At 37.3% G+C, this 19,885-nt stretch overlaps 1 protein-coding gene across 1 annotated transcript in view; it reads left to right on the top strand.

Annotated features, from left to right (window-relative positions):
- Positions 1–1,149: 1,149 nt before the first annotated feature.
- RALGAPA2 (Ral GTPase activating protein catalytic subunit alpha 2) overlaps positions 1,150–19,885 on the top strand; it is a 111,240-nt gene continuing 92,504 nt past the window's right edge. The window contains exons 1-4 of the mRNA XM_085318867.1: positions 1,150–1,195; positions 1,673–1,783; positions 2,464–2,513; positions 15,684–15,741. Of these exons, the coding sequence (XP_085174993.1) occupies positions 1,150–1,195; positions 1,673–1,783; positions 2,464–2,513; positions 15,684–15,741 (265 nt within the window). The remainder of the gene's footprint in view (positions 1,196–1,672; positions 1,784–2,463; positions 2,514–15,683; positions 15,742–19,885) is intronic.

Raw genomic sequence — 19,885 nt, forward strand, 5'->3', positions numbered from 1 at the left:
ATCTTTGCTTGTGATAGGTCATGCTATCTTCTCCACCTCTTGTAATGAATTGTCTATGCCCACAGTATACGATTCAACCACTTTAACGTTAGTTTGGCTAGGACAAGGTCATCAAAATCAGAGAGGTAGATATGCCCATTAGCTGAGCAGGTACCTAGGGTAACTGTTAATAACTTCAGGTCTTTTAGGTCTTCTTCTGATATGAATGAGCCTTCTATGAGATTGTTCCATCTTGTCTGTTAATCCCGATCTTTTGGATCACTTCTGATCATCATTAGGTGGCAAAATACCACCTTTACAAGAATAATACCAAGATCAAAGATTGCTGCTTCTTCCTCCTATGATGATACCCTGCTTTAGTCCCAGCTTTTTGCCAGGGGGGTTAGGAGGGGGAAATGCTTTTGTTTTTTGGGAAGCTCTTTGGCTTCTTCTGGTGGTGTTTTAGCTGGCTTGTATCAGCCTCCAATCTGGACTTGGCCCTTCTGTCCCTATAAAAGAGCAGGTTGTGCTCCGTAACGAATATTAACGTTCTGAACTGCTGTTAGTGGTACTACTGAATGATAACTCTGACAGTCTTCTGTCTTTTAGACTGAATGTAGCTGAGCTTTGTTTGTTCTTTGCTAGATTAATCTTTCGTCATCTTTTTGGTGGTGTTTAGGTGGACAGTGGGTCTCCAGGGCTACCTTGAACTAGAGTAAAGCAAGATGTCAGCATCCAACAGAATACTACATCTATCATTTGGAGAAAGTTTTCTGTTCTGGAAAGCTCTTCCAGAACTTGGTCACCTATGTTTGCAGTTTTATTTTTTTTTCCCCAAGTGCTGTATTTGTGTGTTTTTACCTTTACCTTCCTTTTTACCCCTTGCTCTAGGACTGAGGCTATAATACTGTAGTATTATGCTAGTAATGCTGATAAGATAAGGTTTTAGTTATTCCTATCCAGTGTCTTAGTCATTTCACTAGATATAAAAGGATGCAAAGTAATCTCTTTCCTGCACCCCCATCCCCCATTTTTCCCTCCAGGACTCTTGTTACTCGAGATGTTCAATTTTATTAAAGTTACCTACATTCATCAAGTTTTTTATTGAATAAATAAATGCGAGGGGCTAATTATAAAGCAAAGTGGAGAAAAATCTTACCATAGTGCAGTATGACCAGAGAAGGAGATCTGGAAACTTCTGTGGCAACTCGCACAAGTAACTGGGTCTTCTATTTTTTTTTTCTGTTGTTGTGCAAAGTCAGTTTTACTGGAGTTCCTACTCTGAGCTCTCAAGTGAATTGTAACCATGTAACCGTGTAGCTAAGCCATATAGTACCTTTGCTGTGTTCAAGTTCAATTCCTGTATTATAAAGTTTAGGTCACAGAGGAAGATCTTCAGTAACGTCTATCTCTGTTTAGCAAAAAGAATCAATTTTGGTATAATAATGTATTTAATCTGTGTTTGGAGAACTAGAGAATTCGTTTAGTAACAGATAGCCTTAATACTGAATAACAAAAATGTTTCTCTCGCAGGTTAAGAATTTCTACAGCAGTGATATGTAGCCACTTTTTAAAATGAAATATTTTTAATTATTTTGTATTACACTTATGCTCTTATGCTGTATTTACATTTAGAAGAACTTTTTCAGGTTTCTTTATGTTCTGTAATAACTCAGTTTGGTCCTCTCCTCAGATATTGTGGATGGAAGTGACTTGAAGCAATTTTTTGAGAACAATTATTCTCAAATTTATTTCGTCTTCTATGAAAACTTCATAACACTGGAAAATAGCTTGAAACAAAAAGGTAAGTTCTAGGATTTTGCCAGAAATCATTTTGAATCAGTTTTCCCTAACTGTTTGCAAAATCATTCTGTTAGATTCTATTATCTAATGAGTGTATAATCCACAATTACATATAGTTACAGTTTCATGCAGTACAGTATTAGTAACCATCTTAATTTTGTGGTATCAGAAGAGAGACAAGCATGGAAAATTGTAGGCTGAACTGTCATAGGTAACTGAAAAGGATTTTAAATGTATGTTTATGGTGTATTTGTTTATGACTTCAAGTGTCACTTCAGCACAAAAATCAGAAAATCAGATCTTGTGCATTTATACACATCTCTTCACATGCTGCTGTGAAATAACAAAGGCCTTCATCCTGCATACACGTCTGTTCAACTGGACATCTTACCTGAAATCCACAGAACAAATTTCAGTGATGAAGGCATGTCAGTAAGAACAGTCAATTGTTGAAGATGAACACAGTGATGATACTTAGTGGATTTGGAACTTGAGATGTTCCTCTCTTATAATTTAAAGAGGTGCTGGAAATTGAGAGCATCTTACTCTTCTTAATATGAGAGAAAGATGAAGAATAATGAACCAAGTACAACATTCTTGACATCAGTGGAATAAGAAAAGTGTAACTTTTCTGTCTTGTCAAACCATTTGTTTATGGCAGCCTATTGTTTTGTCTTGCAGGGAATAAATCACAAAGGGAGGAGCTGGACTCCATTCTCTTTCTTTTTGAAGTAAGTTGTCCATACCATAGAACTAATTCTTGTTTTGAAACTTTGCCATTATATGCTTGCTTACACTTTTACAATGAGAGGTGAAAAGAGATACCTATTGAATGACAGTAGGTGTCTGTAGATGTTAAAAGGTAGAACTAGAGTCTGTATTAAGTTTTTGGATTAAAAAAAAAGAGAATTTTTATTATGCTATAGGAATGTCTGGCTTGAGTGAATATCCAGAGTTAAGAGATTTTATCAAAGGCAAACTAATTTAGCTTACAGAATTGTTTGAAATCTGGCTTAGAGCCCTGTCATATACTTAAGTACTATTTTCTTAATTTGTTCTCCTCAGCTGGAAGATAGGTTGATTGAACAAAACAAAGGAAAGGAGGAAAAAAAAAAAAAGACTACTTTTTTTTTCAGCCATTGAGGCTTCCAGATACATTATAATGGAAAGTTTATCTAAAAATCTCGTTCTGTTGGATTGTGAATATTTTACAGATGTGAAAATATAGATGCTTAGTTCTAAAATAAATCTCATTTACTGAGTTTGTACTACAACAGTAGTGTATCTATTGTAGTTTCCTCCTGCAGTTCTTGACTGAGAATCTAATTGGACTATAAAAGGGATGCATTGCTTCGAGGTATACTACAAATAATTCAATTTTATTGTTCTTCATTTTAAATTTTTTTCAAAGTACTGAGCACACTTGATGTTGTGGTAGTTCATAATATGAGGGAGAAAGCTAAACTAACACAGCCAGTCAAAATTTCAGATTTTGAAAAGAGTGAGTAAGAGTACAGAACTTTAAAAAGATGGGTTGCTTCTTAGTGAGAAGGCATGGTTCTTAATTATGAGTAGAATAGCTATTTATAAATACTTATGTCACCTCCTGTAAGTCAAGTCAAGTTCCTTGAGTATATGTCTGTCTACATATTTGCTATGTCACCTGCAAATCATGTTTACAACAATGAAATGCAAATTGAATTTGAATTGCTAATTGCTAAAATCAGAATTGGTAGCAGAATAAGCCTTATTTCAAGATTTTAACCTTTTTCTTTACTGTTGGAGGTTCTCTTGCAACATGGTCTTCATTAAGGTTGTCTTGGACTGTAATACTTGGACTTCAGCTGTCAAAATCTAGTTCTCTTCCAGTTCGTATTATTTGCTTCTGAACAATATATTCAAGCCTCAATGGAGTTTGATGCAAATTTGGGATTTCATGGAAGAAAAAAAATTTAGAAAGCAGGTTAAGTGTAGCTAAGCCTAGTTATGTGGGCTTTCTGTATTTATTTAGATATAACCATATATTTAATTGGCTCATTTTCAAGAATATAAAGGAAGATACTGTGTGGTTTTGAAATTATCACCACAGGAAATTTGAAATTCTGTTAAAACCACACAGGGCTCACCAGACAGGCTGGAATATGCTTTCTCCAACTGTTGAAATGTGCATTGCTGCAATTTCTACATACGCAAGTGCTTTGGATGCAAGGAATGTTTGGACCTAAAAGTCTGATGATGATACAGGGAGTTGGAGGACATGCTAGTGAAAGGGATCTTGTCATCTGTATGTTACTTGTTTCAGTGCTAGCTTAACTAATTTTTTCTCTCTAAATCCTTTGGCATAGGTGCTTATAGCATATGTGTTTTATAGTTTTTCTTCTGACAAATCACTTCTAACTTCTCTACAAGGTGGTAGTTCTGAGCTTTGCCTCTTGGCAGTGTGTCTGTCAAGCTTCTGGCTTACTATTCACAGCCACAGGTCATGGGGATAATGAAAATTTGAGTGAAATGATTCTGATGTAGTAGCTATGTGTAGTGTAGTAGAAGGAGAAAAGCTTCCCCAAATTAATTCTTGACTGAATGTTATCAGGCTACCACTCTCACAATACAAAATACRCTTTCTTTCACTCATGGGTGCTGTTGATGCTGCTCTGACTGCTGTTGCAGAGTAGAGGGTAATTTCAGTACAGGAGCATTCCAAGCTTGTCCTAGATATACTTGGCTGGAATTCATCTGTTTTTCTCCTAGTCCCAGTAAGTTGAGAAGAAGCCTTACGTCGTGAGAGCAGTGGTGTTGAATTTGAGTGTTGTGCAGCACTGTTTCCATTCATAAAGGTGAAAATCTGTGTTGCTACAATTATGGAACTCTTGATATAGTAACAAATTCTTACTCCTTAATACCTTCTTATGATGGAAGTATTTAAAAGGCATTTGGTTGAATTAATGTTTTTGCTGGAACATTGATAAGTGTCCAAATAAATATTATAAAGTGTTTGTTTCAGCTGATGCAGAAAATAATGAATTACAAGCTCTTCATTGCTGTAGTGTAAAGAAAACATTAGGGAAATACTCATCCTTGTGAAATCGAGGAGTGGATCTAATTTTTACTCAACTTCTATAACCTCATTTTGAGATCTGAATGTTACAAGTGTTGCACTTTGCCTCCAAGAGCAGAAATTTATTTGGAATTTTTTTAATGATTAAGTTGACAACATGTAACTTTTTTCTAATACTGCTGATACACCTGAGGGCTGTGCTGCCACTCAGAGAGCCCTGGCCAGGCTGGAGAGCTGGGTGGAGAGGAACTTCCTGAGGTTCAACAAGGGCAAGTGCAGGGTCCTGCACCTACGCAGAAATTACCCCATGCACCAGCACAAGTTGGGGGCTGACCTTGTGGAGAGCAGCTCTGCAGAGAAGGACCTGGGAGTGCTGGTGGATGACAAGTTGACCACGAGCCAGCAATGTGCCCTTGTGGCCAGGAAGGCCAATGGTGTCCTGGGGTGCATCAGGAAGAGTGTTGCCAGCAGGTGGAGGGAGGTGATCCTGTCCCTCTGCTCAGCCCTGGGGAGGCCTCCTCTCGAGTACTGTGTCCGGTTCTGGGCTCCCCGGTACAAGAGAGACATGGAGCTACTGGAGAGAGTGCAGCGTAGGGCTACAAGGATGATCAGAGGGCTGGAGCACCTGCCCTCTGAGGAACGGCTGCGAGAGCTGGGCCTGTTTAGCCTGGGGAAGAGAAGACTGAGGGGGGTGGATCTTATCAATGTGGATAAGTCCCTGAAGGGAGGGTGTCAAGGGGACGGGGACAAGCTCTTTTCAGTTGACCCATGGGACAGGACAAGAGGCAATGGGCAGAAATTGAAGYACRGGAAGTTCTGCCTGAACGTGAGGGGGAATTTCTTCGCTGTGAGAGTGACGGAGCAGTGGAAGCGGCTGTCCAGAGAGGTTGTGGAGTCTCCTTCTCTGGAGATCTTCAAGGCCCACCTGGATGCAACCGTGTCTGCCATGCTCTAGGTGACCCTGCTTGAGCCAGGTGTGTTGGTCTAGATGATCTTCGGAGGTCCCTTCCAACCTTACCAATTATATGATTCTAGTGTACCTTAAAATGAAACCTTAGACTTGATTCTTTGAGATTACAGGAATGTTGTAGTGTTGAAATCTTAGAAAAATTAAGAAATCAAGAGAAGCAGAAATGGGAGAAGAAGGAACTTAGATGCTAAAGCTCACTTTTATCTTCCATGTTTAAGTCAGGGTCTTGGGTAACCCATATTTCTGTTTAAATAAATTGAAAACCATACTATAATAAGTATATATCTTAGTTAAAGGATCAACTCTCTGAAAATACCTTGTTTTTTTTCAGTAGAATTTGGGAGTGTCTTAGCCTCTGCTAGGCTAAAGTTTTCAAAATCGTCATCCTCCTTCCTTCTTCATTAAATACATCTCTCTATTGCATGGGGAGAGGGCTAGGTTAACAGAGTACTTAGTACTACTTTTTTTCCTATATTTTGTCAATATGAAGTTCAGCGTTGGTCTWTTTTGAACATGTAACAGGAGGAATTTGGGTTCCGCCTATTTCAGGTAGAGACATCTATTATGACTGCATTATTTGGTCTTGCAGTACCATGAAAATAAAAGGATGAGAACTGTCAACTACTGCATATCAGTTTGATCTGTGTGTGTGAAACAAATTTGCTTAACTTTTTTAATTTAGTGGAGTATCTCGTTTTACTCCCAGAAGCAAATCATTACCGGCACTTGGACTAGTGCTTGTATCACTTACAGTGGCTATGGAGGAAATGTTAACTACCTAACTTTTGCTTAATCAAATTAGCAAGGCTTTAATTTAACAAAAGAAGAATAGAACTGTGATAGATTTAGCTGGGAACCTCTTTAATTAGATTATAGTTACTGCCTAAATATATTTGGATATGAGCAGATGTTGCTGGAGCAGATGAAACCATAACATACGAAGAGAAAACTGAAGTTATAGTGTGCACCGGAAGCTGTAGCATAAGCTCTGTCTGTCTCTGAATTCAGAGAGCAGTGGGACCTTTGGCTAGTTATTTTTTAATAATCAGTAGGTACATAATTAGCTTTTTTCCAGCAATAAACATGCACATCTTCTATGATTTCTCTTTATTAAGCCAACTGGTAACTTTTCATTTGAGTATTGCATCATGAGAGTACTAACTTTGTTTATATTGTGGACTATTTTTGGTAGGAGTGGTAGAAAAAAAAATTCAATGGAACCCTAGAAGTTGAAATTAAAATGGATTATAAATATTATTCTCAAGTTCTATAGTTCCTCTTTTAAAAAGCAAAACACCCTTACAGAACTATGTGGCTTCATTTTTGCATTAACTTGGAGCTTATTATCAGTATAAATATTATAACTACTGAAATGATGCTATTTAGCCTAACATTCCTGTAATATGAAAAATGGTCATGAAAATGGTATGAAATCCTGTGTGGTTTTTTTGCAGTCTTATCTTCTGACTTCTGTGCTCTAGCCATTTCATTTTCTGCCTCCGTTCCCTCCTTAACTGACAGGACTACCTTTTCAGACTGAAATCTAAAAATGGCTTGTTTTCTTTTGGTTATGATATTAGCAAAAGACCCTGCTTTAGGATTTCTGCATGAGGCAGTGTCAAGTTACATTAGCTAATATAATCCACTCAGTCTCTATTGGCAACGAGAGAAACTCAACTTCCTCCTTCCAGCGCACCCCCAATGGAGAAAATATCATCTTATTGACTGAGCAAGGCAGTGGATTTTAATTGTAGGTTATTAATACAGTTGCTCTGTGGTTTTGAACAAATAAGTAAATTTCTGTGGCTATTTTTTTGAATGGAAAACAGCTAGTGCTTACTTACTCAATTAAAGTGAATAGCTAGGTTTCCTGAGTCTTGAAAATGGGTGGCTAATAACTTGGGTTTATATGGGTTAAAAACATTAGGCGACTCTAATAGGTGAAGAAAAAATGCATAGTTACGTATGAACAATATGTCACTTCAGTCCTGATTCAATAAGCTGCTTAGTAGTGGGCTTAAGTGTCACTGAGAAACTTGAGTATATGAATGTGCTTGTACTGTTGAATAGAGATGCACTGAAGCACATCCTTAATTTAAAACATGAATGTAAATGCTCTATGGAGGTACTCTATATCAGCCTTAAAGGTGTTATCGAAAGCTTTGAAAACGCATGGAAGTCAGAGAATGTGGATGGATTTGATCTACTGAACTACATACCCTCAAGAATTATAATATAACACCATCATCTACAGCTTTGAGGAAGAAGTAATCAGTTAAGACATTTGTATGAAATTTGGAGCAATCTGCTTCATAGTATTTACCTTCTGGAAGTAAGTTTACAAGCCTTTTATCTGTGGCACTTGATAACTTAATGCATTGTAGGAGGAAAACCCTTTAGAGGGTCTTTTAGTGCACAGACCGACAATACTTCTGTTTGAATGGAGGACAGGAGAAAAAAATATAAATGCCAAGTAATTAAACATTCATGGTGTAAGCCATAGGAAGCAAACCTGATTGATCGTTAAACTTGCCATATTTAATTTGATAACAGCATGAAATAGAGGCTTCTTAGAGTTTTCTTCTAATTAGCTAAGTAGGTAATTACTTTGGATTAACACATCCTGAATGCAGGTGCTAGGGGTTAACTCTAAGAATCAATAAAAATACTTAGGAGAACAGTTTACATGACTTCCTTTTCCAGTGTAGTTTGGGGCTTTTGCTGCTGTTCTTGAGTGACACCTAGTGTATATTTTAAATAGAAGTAACATACTTTTCCACAAATGCTCTGCAAGCTAAGTTGGCTGCTAAGAAAGCAGTGCTGCTTCTTTTTGGTGAAATCTTATTTCTTCAAATCAGTTACATTGCTTAGTCACACAATATCCAACACTATTAATCAACAAAGGATTATTAATCTAAAGAGTAGTATGAGATGTTAACAATAATTCATTTGGGAAAAGTGTGGGTTTTTTGGTTTTTACAATTAATATTAGGTAGTTCTGAGATTCAGTTTAATATTTTAAATGGTGATTTTTGGCCTTGCCACTTCCTAAATGGATATGCATGAAATGATACAGCTCTTACAATTATCTCTATTTTCCCAGTTTTACTTAAAAGGCCAAAACAATGTGAAAATTTCCTGTTTTTCCCTTTGACAAGGTTTGGCCACCTGCAGAGTTGTAATGTATTTTCAGAAGGTGTTCGTGTTGTTTCTTATATTACTCTTTTCTGTGACTTGAAGGCTTAGCCCTGGCATGGTTGTATTTCTAGCCCTTTCTGTTTGTTAAGCCTAGCCTTCTCCTGTATGCCCTGGCACTGCTGGAATAACAAGATTAACATGATTATCAAACTAAAATATAGGAATCTGTCTGTTTTGACCTCCTGTAGAAGTTCAGCAGTAAAACTTCAATGTATTGTGCCTAGGTTATTTTGGAGTATCCTGAGTATGAAGTATAAAACAATCAGATTTAAATATTAATTAGATGTAAAATAGAAGGAAATAAATGTACTAATAACCTTGGCAGTGTTCATATGACACAAACTCAAACTCAAGAGTCTGCTTAGGCTTTTGTATGAGAGTAAGCATTTTTACAGAGATAACAAACAAACTGTTTGAATTTTCTCAGCTGTATTTTGAGCTGTTTATTTTGTATCACTAACTACGAGTTTTAATACAGTGCTGTTGTCATTAGCAACGCATCTAAATATAAACTCCACATGGCACCATACTCAGAAGATTAAGATGTGGTATAAATCCATTGAAATGTTGATTGGTCTGCTATCAGAGTYTGAATGTAATAGTTACCGAAGCAGCTGTATATCCTAAATTTTATTGCTGCAGATGTGCACAAGTTACTTGTTGTGCAAGTGCTAATGATAATTCAGTATAAGTTTATAATAGAGTATAGTCTGTGAGCAGGCATTTTGAAAAGTAGATTCCAGGCAATATGCAGTAAATACGCTGCATCTGTCAGGAAAACACCTGCTATGATAGCAGCTTGACCTGATCAGACTATTCACTGCTACATCTTATGAACATACCCTTCTTTTTTAGTACTGTGTAGTAACACACATAAATCACTTAAAAATACAAAACTTTGGTTCACTCTAGACTAAGATTGCTGTGGATATTTTAAGTATATAGACTCCTCTGTTGCATTATAGTTCCACTATACATACTGCTTCATGAAATAGCAAAATTGGTTAAGTAGCTTAAAACAGAAATCTTAAAGCCAGTAGTGATTTTTAACAGTTCATTTTCACTTGTATAAAACTCTGCCTCAGGGAAACTTTCAGTGGTTTTTCATTCCTAACTTTTTGGGAAGACTTGAGAGCTCTACTTACTGCTATTCTTACAGTTCTGCAGAAGAATATACTTTTTTTATTTAGAGCCTGTAAATTTGCTATTGCATTTTAATAACGTTACCAGTTTTAATCTGTAGCATTTTTTAGGGTGTTTTGCTTATCTTGGGGTGTTGTTCTCTATTACTTCACTGCATTTTAATTTAAATAAATATATTAGTAAAATTCTGCCCAATGAAACCGTAGTGAAGCTGGACAATGTAGAAAGTACTCACGAACTTCTTTGCCAGGAATAATCAAATCAAGATATTGTTGAGGCTTTTTTTTTTTTTTTTTTTTTTTGCCACAGGTCCTGGTTTTCGCTTTCTTGAGGGTCTCCTTTTGTTTAACATCCTTTTACTACTTGTATTCTTCTCATGTCTGTACAGCAGGATGGCTTAATTCCCACTTGTGTAAGATGATGTTAAACTTAATCACACTACCATTAAGAGTTTCTGCTTTAAATTCAGGTTCTGTTGCAGCTTTTCAGTTGGTGCTCAATGTAATGAGCGCTGTCATGCAGACTGGGTTGATTGATTCTTAAGACAGAGTTTAAAAAAAAAGCTCATTTGTTTATAACAATAAAACTGCTTAAAGGGTGATTCTTTCCAACACAGAAAATGGCTTTCTGAACCATCTGTAGCTTATTCTGCCATAATCGTGATTGGCTCATCTGGTATTGCTCTTAAAATAACTGTTACCCTTGCAGTGCTCTGTAAGTTCTAACTGTGTGTTGCTTATATTCTGCTTCAAAAAAATCTGGCTGTTTGTTATGCCTGCGGGGGGAAGAATCAGTAGCTTGCATGTGGGCAGGCGTTTTCCCTTGACAAACAACTATAAATATTTTATTGATGCAACAAATGGATATCCCTTTATTTAGATTGGTCTGCTGCAGGCATGCTAAAGTCATTGCTCTCTCGACTTCACCTAAATCAGTGAATAATAGCAGGAAGATTTCTAATTTACTGCAGATCTTACTAAATGAACCTTCTGAAACTCTTGTACAGATATTGCCGAGCAGACAATACTTGGACATAAGGACATAGGAGCTCTACTTTACCTTTGACTTGGCTTAAGGTAGATTCGCCAGCCAGCTGACTAATAGGAACCCTACAGAATAGGAAGGTACAGTTTGTATCAAAAACACTTTTTTTTTTTTCCTTTTTTCCCCTGGGAATCCATCCCCCTGGAATAACAGTATTCAGAACATGCCATTCACCTGGAATATGCGCTCGCAGGCAGCCAACAAGAACACGTTGCTTTTCATTGCTGTTTAATAGGGCACTCTGCATGCGATGTTACAGGACAACTTTTTGTAACTGTGGCAGGTAGAACAACAGTACTTCTCATCTCGGCTTTGTGTAGGCTAAGCTGGAAAACACTCAGAGTCTAGGTGTCTTTAGCATGAGATTTGATAACTGCCTTAGTTTTCTTTACGTTCTAAAACAGTATAGTGTGTAACAATAATAAGTGCAAGGCTACCAGTCACAGTCTGATTCAGCAAAGCTGGCAAGAATAAAATCCTTTTTGTAAGAAATTACAGTATTAGTAAGTCAGAGAATCTGTTAAAATACAAACCTTATTTTTTTATTTTACTTTGATAAAAAGAGAGAAATATATCTTTCAAAAAGCTGCATCCTCTATAAACTAAGATTTAAACTTAACATTATTCCTAGTCATGCAGTAAGTTCAGAAGAAAAAGAACTACGGATAATCAGTTAAAAACTGACAGGTACCCTGATGTGTTGATAGGTAGTAATACCTAATTTCTATTTCAAGTGTGCTATAATGGATTACCATATAGATGCAGCAAAGCACTAAGCATTAAATAGATCTGTGTGTTTTCTGAAAAAGCAATATGATTTCACACTGTAGGGTTTCTTAAAATATTTCGTATTAGTGTACTGCAAAACTACAAACAAGATGTCAATAGCCAGTTTGGAATTCACAGCAGTATTGCTAAAAACTTACACTGGAGTAGAGGAAGCTCTCATTTTGTTTTATAGGAATAACAATTTTTTTTTTAATCACCAGGAGTTGGGAGAGTGAGGAATACATACTTGGGATTAGTAAGTTGAAAGGACAGCAACCAGTACTTGTTCATGACTTCTCTAATAATATGTCACACTTTAATACTACTTTGGTCTCGGGACTTCAATGCATACATGCAAAAAATACTAATTAAAAAGGCATTGTAACTTTAACTTGTAATATCCAGAAATTGCCATTTAATAGTACAGACATTTAAGCGTAATAACTTTTTGTGTTTCAGGAGCAAATGTGCACTCTGAGTTTAGATTATTCATTCTAGTACTTTGTAGAGCTTTGAAATATCTTTCTCTACTTGTAAGGCCAGAAAGAAAATATAATTACAACTGAACTTACTATTCAAATTCTAGCATTGACAGTAATGCGTAGTTTTTCTTAGGCTGAGAACAAGCAGTATAGCTTCCCATGCACAACAGCATGAAATACTCCATACTTTCTGATTCTTTCTGATGATGTTTGTAGGCAAGCGCCAGCTTTATTTAGTGTTTTGTCCCTTCTTCCAAATGACAGCATATATTCTATAATTTGTGGGTTGATTTTGTTTTATTTCATTTTAGTTTATTTTTTCCCCTCTTCTTTAAAGCAGTAGGTTAGAACTATAGTTTCCCTAGTCTGGAAACTCAGATGTGTTGAATGCATGAACAAAATAGGGTTGATGAACAGCAACAGTACTAAGTTTCAAAAGGAAAGACATTTTGAACTGTAACAGGTTTTCTTTGTGATGAAGGCCTCTGCATCAATTCAGAAATTCAGTGCGATACGTGACTGTGATACATGAACCACACAAAGTTATGTAATCTGTTTTGTAGTCCATGAGTGTTCACTTGTTAATGTGTTTTTGGCTGGTTGGATGTTATCTCTTGATTTGCTTACAGGTTTATGCAGCAAATTGCTTTCTACATTAGCAATTAATATATTCTGCAGCTTGCAGGGAGAACATAGGTAAAACCTAGCTTCCTTGAACATGTTGTTGTGTTTTGAAGCAGCTAACAAATACGTGCTCTCTATTTCTTTGGCTACCGAATCAACTAGGATATTCATACTATAAAATTACTCTAAGAACTGAATTAATACAAGAGCTGAAGCTCTTGGAAAATAGACTGTTTCTTTCCGCAAATAAAATCTATCGAGTGTAATTGTGCTTGTTTATATAAAAGCAAACTGTACTGAAACCTGTTTTTCTGGTGCATGTTTCCCTAATAATGCAGTTTCTGTTCTCTGTGGTTTGCAACTTCACTGAGAGTCCTGAAGGGAGAAGGAGTCTGTTTTGTTTAGAATAATTGTATATACAGTTGTCTTTATTTTGTAGCTAATCTTGCTGTTAATTTTTCTTCTATATATGTATTTGTAGTGCAGATTTTAATTTGCTGTATATTTTGTATGAAATCTGTCACTTGTCTCATTCCCTTTTTATAAGGACATCTTAAAGAAGCAAGTTTTTGTCCATACCTAACTTGTTTCTGTCTGTCCTTAATCTAAAATATTTGTTTCGTGACACAATTTGTGCATCATCAGATTATTTTCACAAACTTTTAGTAATAATATGTGAGTATGCTATGCCTAGTGTTTAAGCATAGATCCAATAGAGAGTCAAGCATAGTTTCTAAGTTTAATTTTTGCTTCACAATAAAGGATTTTACATTAATACCTGAAATATACTAAGCTATACATTTTTCACTAGTTTTACTACCTGATTTTTGACAGGTTTCTGAAACAGCATTCTGATACAGCAGAGTGTTTGATTCTTTGGAAGCTCAATAGTTTTCAGAAGTTAGTGTTTTTAGAACAGATAAGAGAGAATTTACATCCAAAGGGAAGCCAAAGGATCTTTTGAGTGTGATCAGGTACATGTACACATGTGTTTCTATGCTGAGTAACGTTTTAAAAAGGCTGTTATTTGGGGATATTTGCTGTGATAAAGACATAAATGAAGACTGGCCTGTCCGGGGGACCTGAGAGCCAGTTCTCGAGGTTTATGAACTTGTCATGACTTTCATTTTCTGCTATGGAGAGAGGAATGTTCTACTTTCAAAAAGACTAATTTTGAGTGTTATATATAATTTTTAAAGCACTTCGTCCAAAAAAAAAGTTGGTCGTACTCCATCTCTTCAGCATATTGTTTTTAACAGCAGAATTGATTTATGCGTTTACGCTCTCTGAAGGATTGTCTAAAACGTCAATTCTTGCCGCCTTGGCTCCGATGCTGTGTTTCCTCTGGTGAGCTTTTGTATTAAAGAGCAACAAATGGGTCAGCGTTGCTTAAATGATTTGTCATTTGCTTTGCATCCTGCATGCAGTTTTTGTGAAGAATTGATGGTGCTTTGTTATACAGAAGTTTATTGCAGTGATTTTTGTTTGATAATTGCAAAGGACTGATTCTTAGTCATGTAGAGCATTGTTTAATTTAAATAATTTTATTTCCAAAACTAGATGCTAAAAATTAAGTTTCCCATTTAAATATAATTGTTTAAAATTCATATCTCACTGGCTGAAAAGTAGTAAGTTCTATACTCGTTTTTCAGTGAAAGCTACACAGAACAATGCATGTTCTCTTGCCTTTTTTTTTTTTGAGATGATGAGTTACTTGTCATGTGCTATACCTGCTTGCTAAGTGCTAGTCTACAGTACTGATGCATACCAAAAAAAAAGAATAGTTTTGATTTATCCAGATTGTTGAACAACATTACTATCCAATATACTGGCAAAGAACAACATCTGATGGCCCCAACTGTTCTTTGCACCTAGAGTTATGGGACTCCATTTACGAAAGCACTTAAGCATATGCTTAAATTGCTTTGCTTTGCTGGTGTCTTGTAGAGTAACAAAGCTAAGGGGAAGTTGTCTTGACCACTGGTTCTTTCTCTGTTTGATCTGCCTCTGTTAGGATCTGTTCAAAACTACAAAGGAAGACCACTGCATCTTGTTCCCCATGAGTATTCCCCACATCTGCTGTGAGTTAGATTACTGTAGCGTTGGACAGTTTGACTCAAATTCACTCAGCAGCTGAAAACGCAGGTGAATCAGTTTATGGTAGGGAAAACTGCATTGCTCTTCATCCCTGACTTCCTTAGCTGAGAGCTGATTCCATTCGCTGGTGAAGAGACATAATCTGAACTACAGAAACACAAAATCTGGATTGTATTACTCTAGTAGTGGTCATTACCAGATACTGCAGAAGAACGTAACCTGAAGTGAGCTTCTTGGGAAGAAGTCTTGTTTGTGACTTCTTCATTAGAAATTAGTTTGTATTCTGAAATAGCAGAGTTTCCCAAGATGCTGGGAAAGAGGAAGTTTCATGACAATGTCGTGGTATCTTTCCTTATATCAAGAGAGTAAAATAGGCAGGAATCCTTGTTACGGTAGGGTATCTGTTTTCTGTTGTGCTTTATATGTTACCATTCCTCTATGTTTTGCTTGTTAGTTTCTCTATATCCTTTGAATGAGACAGTTTATTATGGAAATTTTGACTACATCTTGTTTCCTGCAGAAAATATTGCAGCTACTACCGGAGAGGATTTTTTATCGATGGCATTTTCGCAGTATAGGTAAGAAGGAATGTTTTTAAAAAATTTACTGTATAGATTTCTTTTATGTAGTCATTTCCCAGAATTTGATTTGAATGAATTTCAAATTAAATTTGTCTGTGCAGAGGTAAATCCTGGTTTGTAAGCTTTGTACAAATAAAGCTAGTTAGTAACACCATTTAAAATATAAATGTTAGGACTATTTGCATTACAATTCTAGGATATTGTCCTATTTTAATACGATAGAATCTATTTTAACAACAGGATCACTTAGAATCATAGTCTTAACATTTATATTTTAAATGGTGTTACTAACTAGCTTTATTTGTACCTAGCTTACATTAGTGTGGCCTAGTGCATAAATACTACTGACTTGCAGGTAAAAATTTTTGAAACATGTGAAAAATGTTTTTATCTGCTAAAATAATTGTTCCTGTTTTGGTCTTTTTTTGTGGCTAGCTTCTTTCTTATTTTGCTAGAAATGCTCAGTGTGTGTGTGTGTGTGTGTGTGTGTGTGTGTGTGGATTTACCCAGATCCTCTTCCCTTTCCTCTCTTTCCTATTCTACTGAGTTTGCCAAAGAGAAGGGTTATAAAACAGACCTCTTTCTATTTAGGCATCCCTTTTTATTCACAGACTAGCACAAAAAATGAAGATTGAGGAGGGCTGTGGAGTCTTATTTGGTGCTGTGACAAATCTGCATTGCGTGCATGTGTCCCACCTGTGATTACATACTAAATGCCTGTACAAATTCGTAGTTTGAAATACTACTAACGATAGATTTTAGGTTGATCTCAAAACTTGCCTCATTTGTGGAAATTTCTTCTCTGATTTAGGTGGCTGTTCAGGTTTTTCTTTTGCAGATGAGATTTGGTACAGCACAGCCTATGCTAAATGCAGACCACTGGACTACTGCAGTGAATAAGAGCTTGACTTTTGCTGTGATATTCTTGTACTATTCCCATTAATTGTGAAGCACTGAATTTTCATGCTGCTTGTGAGAATTAGTGAGAAATTTGTTTTATAGTTGGACTGATGAAGCAAAGAGATTAAGGACAAAAATACAAACTTCTTAGTAACATTTTTATCATCAAAACGCTTTGGCGTTTTTTTTTTCAGGAATGCTTCACAATTTTATTGACCTTTACAACTGGAATTATGAATACACTGCACAAATTCTATAGTTAAACAGTTCTTCAAGTTTGACCTTGGTCATCTTCACTGATGCTCATACAACGGAGAATTTGCCTGGCATCCTATTAGATTATTCATAGTGGCTATGATAGTCTCTTTGGCTGACCAAGTGAAGGAGATCAGTATTTATCTGATGACTATCTGTTCTTTTCCTGTACTCCTAAATTACTTACTATACATATTGCAGCTCTAGAGCAAAGGAAGGAATAGCAAGCCCAACAGAGAGAAGTCCTGGAGTTATTAAAGCTCTGCTTTTTTCTTCAGCATCCTGTCCATTCTGTGTCCTTTGAGGCAGATACGCTAAAGAAAATCAAAAACACATAACTGAAGATTGTGTTGCAACACACGCGTAAAAAAAAAACAAATAAAGATGTCAGCAAACGTCAAAACTTAAAATTTTGCTATTGTTGTTTTTTTCCTTAAGCCAAAAGACAACATAAGATAGCTAACCACCTTGATTTAGTCACTTGTGAACTTTAGAAACCTTAATAAAAATGGGGTTAATTTTTTTTGAACATGTAACACATTTTTTAAGGGACATGTTTCTCATGGGTAGTTTAGGACAGTGAACTAGATTTTTTAAAATTAGGTTCTAACACTAGAGAATAAAAAAGTTTAACTGTCTTTAGTTAGTTACCTTTTTAATGATTTAGATGTTTGCTGAGGCTTACAGTGAATCTTTTGTCACTGTGGTAATGTGCAGGAAGCAGAAAGCAAAACTTAACTCTTCATTTGATCATTAGATCAGACTGAATAAAAAAAATAACATGGATGCAGAAACATTGGAAAGTAAAATATATTTCTCTTGATAGTTGAAGGAACTTGAAATTCAATGAAATAATGTAACCTGAATTAAACGTTTAATTTGCTACTGCTGTGAAAATTCTGCTTTTGGATGCCACCAAAGTGGGCAGAATGTTTTGTTTAAGTAAATTGGACAGATAATGCTGTTGGAGGAGGTCTTTTTTCTTCTTTTCCTTTTCTTTCTTCTATTTATCCTCCTTTTTTGTTTGTTTGTTTGTTTGTTTGTTTGCTTTGATTTCCAGCATTGACTTGTCAGCTGCCATGTTTTTCATCAGTCCGATGCATTTGCTATGGCATAAGTAATAATAAGTTCAGGGTCAAGGAAGGGGCTGTTGTCAAATTTCTGGTTAGCACTGACGAAAATAAAAGGAGGCATCTGCTTGACCCCTTTACTACAATTTCCTCTAAACGAGCCCTGTAAAAATTGATTGTAGTAGATTGTTTTGTAGCAAATGCATTCTTCAAATTTCTGTTTCTTTTGAATAATCTTACTTGGATACATTTTTAGCTATACTCGATAAATGAGCTACCAAATTTGGTGATGCAGTTTATAAATACACCTTGTGATTTACCTTTTGCTTAATGTTCAGGTCTGTTGATCTGTTTTTGCAAATGTGTTAATAACTTCCACTTATTATTGTTCTTGTCCTAACCAACAGAGAGGGACTGGTTGGAGATGTGAAGGTTGAGGGTAGCCCTGGCTGCAGTGACCATGACATGGTGGAGTTCAGGGTCCTGCCAGAAAGAAGTAAGGCAATAAGCAGGATTGCAACCCTGGATTCAGGAGAGCACACTTTTGGGCTCTTCAGAGACCTACTTGGAGGAATCTCATGGGTTAAGGCCCTAGAGGAACAGGAGGTCTAGGAGAGCTGCCTAGGATTCAAGCATCACTTCCTCCAAGCTCAGGAGCGGTGCATCCCAAGGAGAAAGAAGTCCAGCAAAGGGGGCAGGAGACCTGCATGGGTGAGCAAGGAGCTCCTGGCCAAATTCAGACAGAAGAAGAAAATACGCAGAATGTGGAAGAGGGGACAGGCTACTTGGGAGAATTATAGGAATGCAGTCAGAGTATGTGGAGATGCGGTGAGGAAGGCTGAGGCCCATTTGGAATTGAGTCTGGCAAGGGACATTAAGGACAACAGGAAGGGCTTCTTCAAACACAGCAGCAGCAAGGGGAGGACTGTGGAAAATGTGGGCCCGCTACTGAATGGGGCAGGGGCCTTGGTGACAACGGATACAGAGAAGGCAGAATTACTGAATGCCTTCTATTGCTCCAGACTTCACTGCTAAGGGCAGCCCTCAGGAATCCCGTAGACTAGACGTGAGGGAGAAAGTCTGGAGAAGGGAAGGCTTTCCTTTCGCTGAGGAGGATAGGATTAGAGACCTTCTGGGCAAGCTTGACATCCACAAATGCATGGGCCCTGATGGGACGCACCCACGGGTACTGAGGGAGCTGGCAGATATTGTTGCCAGGCCACTCCCCATCACCTTTGAAAGGTCCTGGAGAACTGGAGAAGTGCCTGAGGACTGGAAAAAAGCCAGTGTCACTGCAGTCTTCAAGAAGGGCAACAAGGAGGACCTGGGCAACTATAGGCTGTTCAGCCTCACCTCCATCCCTGGAAAGGTGATGGGACAGCTCCTTCTGGATGTCATCTCCAGACATATGGAGGAAAAGAAGGTGATCAGGAGTAGCCAGCATGGATTCACCAAGGGGAAACCCTGCTTAGCCAATCTGATAGCCTTCTCTGATGGAATGCCTCGCTGGGTAGATGAGGGCAGAGCAGTGGACGTTGTGTACCTTGACTTCAGCAAGGCTTTTGACTCTGTCTCCCCTAACGTCCTCCTGGAAAAGCTCAGGAAGTGTGGGTTAGACGAGTGGACAGTGAGGTGTACTGAGAACTAGCTGAAAGGCAGAGCTCAGAGGGTTGTCATCAGTGGCGTGGAGTCTAGTTGGAGGCCTGTGGCTAGTGGAGTCCCCCAGGGCTCAGGACTGGGTCCCATCCTCTTCAACTTTTTCATCAATGACCTGGATGAAGGGACTCCTCAGTAAGTGTCACCTCAGCATCTGATTTGCTGATGATACCAAGCTGGGCGGAGTGGCAGACACACCAAAGGGCTGTGCTGCCACTCAGAGAGCCCTGGCCAGGCTGGAGAGCTGGGCGGAGAGGAAC

The sequence above is a fragment of the Rhea americana genome, unplaced genomic scaffold (assembly GCF_003343005.1).
Source record: "Rhea americana isolate MKP2758 unplaced genomic scaffold, rheAme1 scaffold_558, whole genome shotgun sequence".
NCBI lineage: Eukaryota > Metazoa > Chordata > Aves > Rheiformes > Rheidae > Rhea > Rhea americana.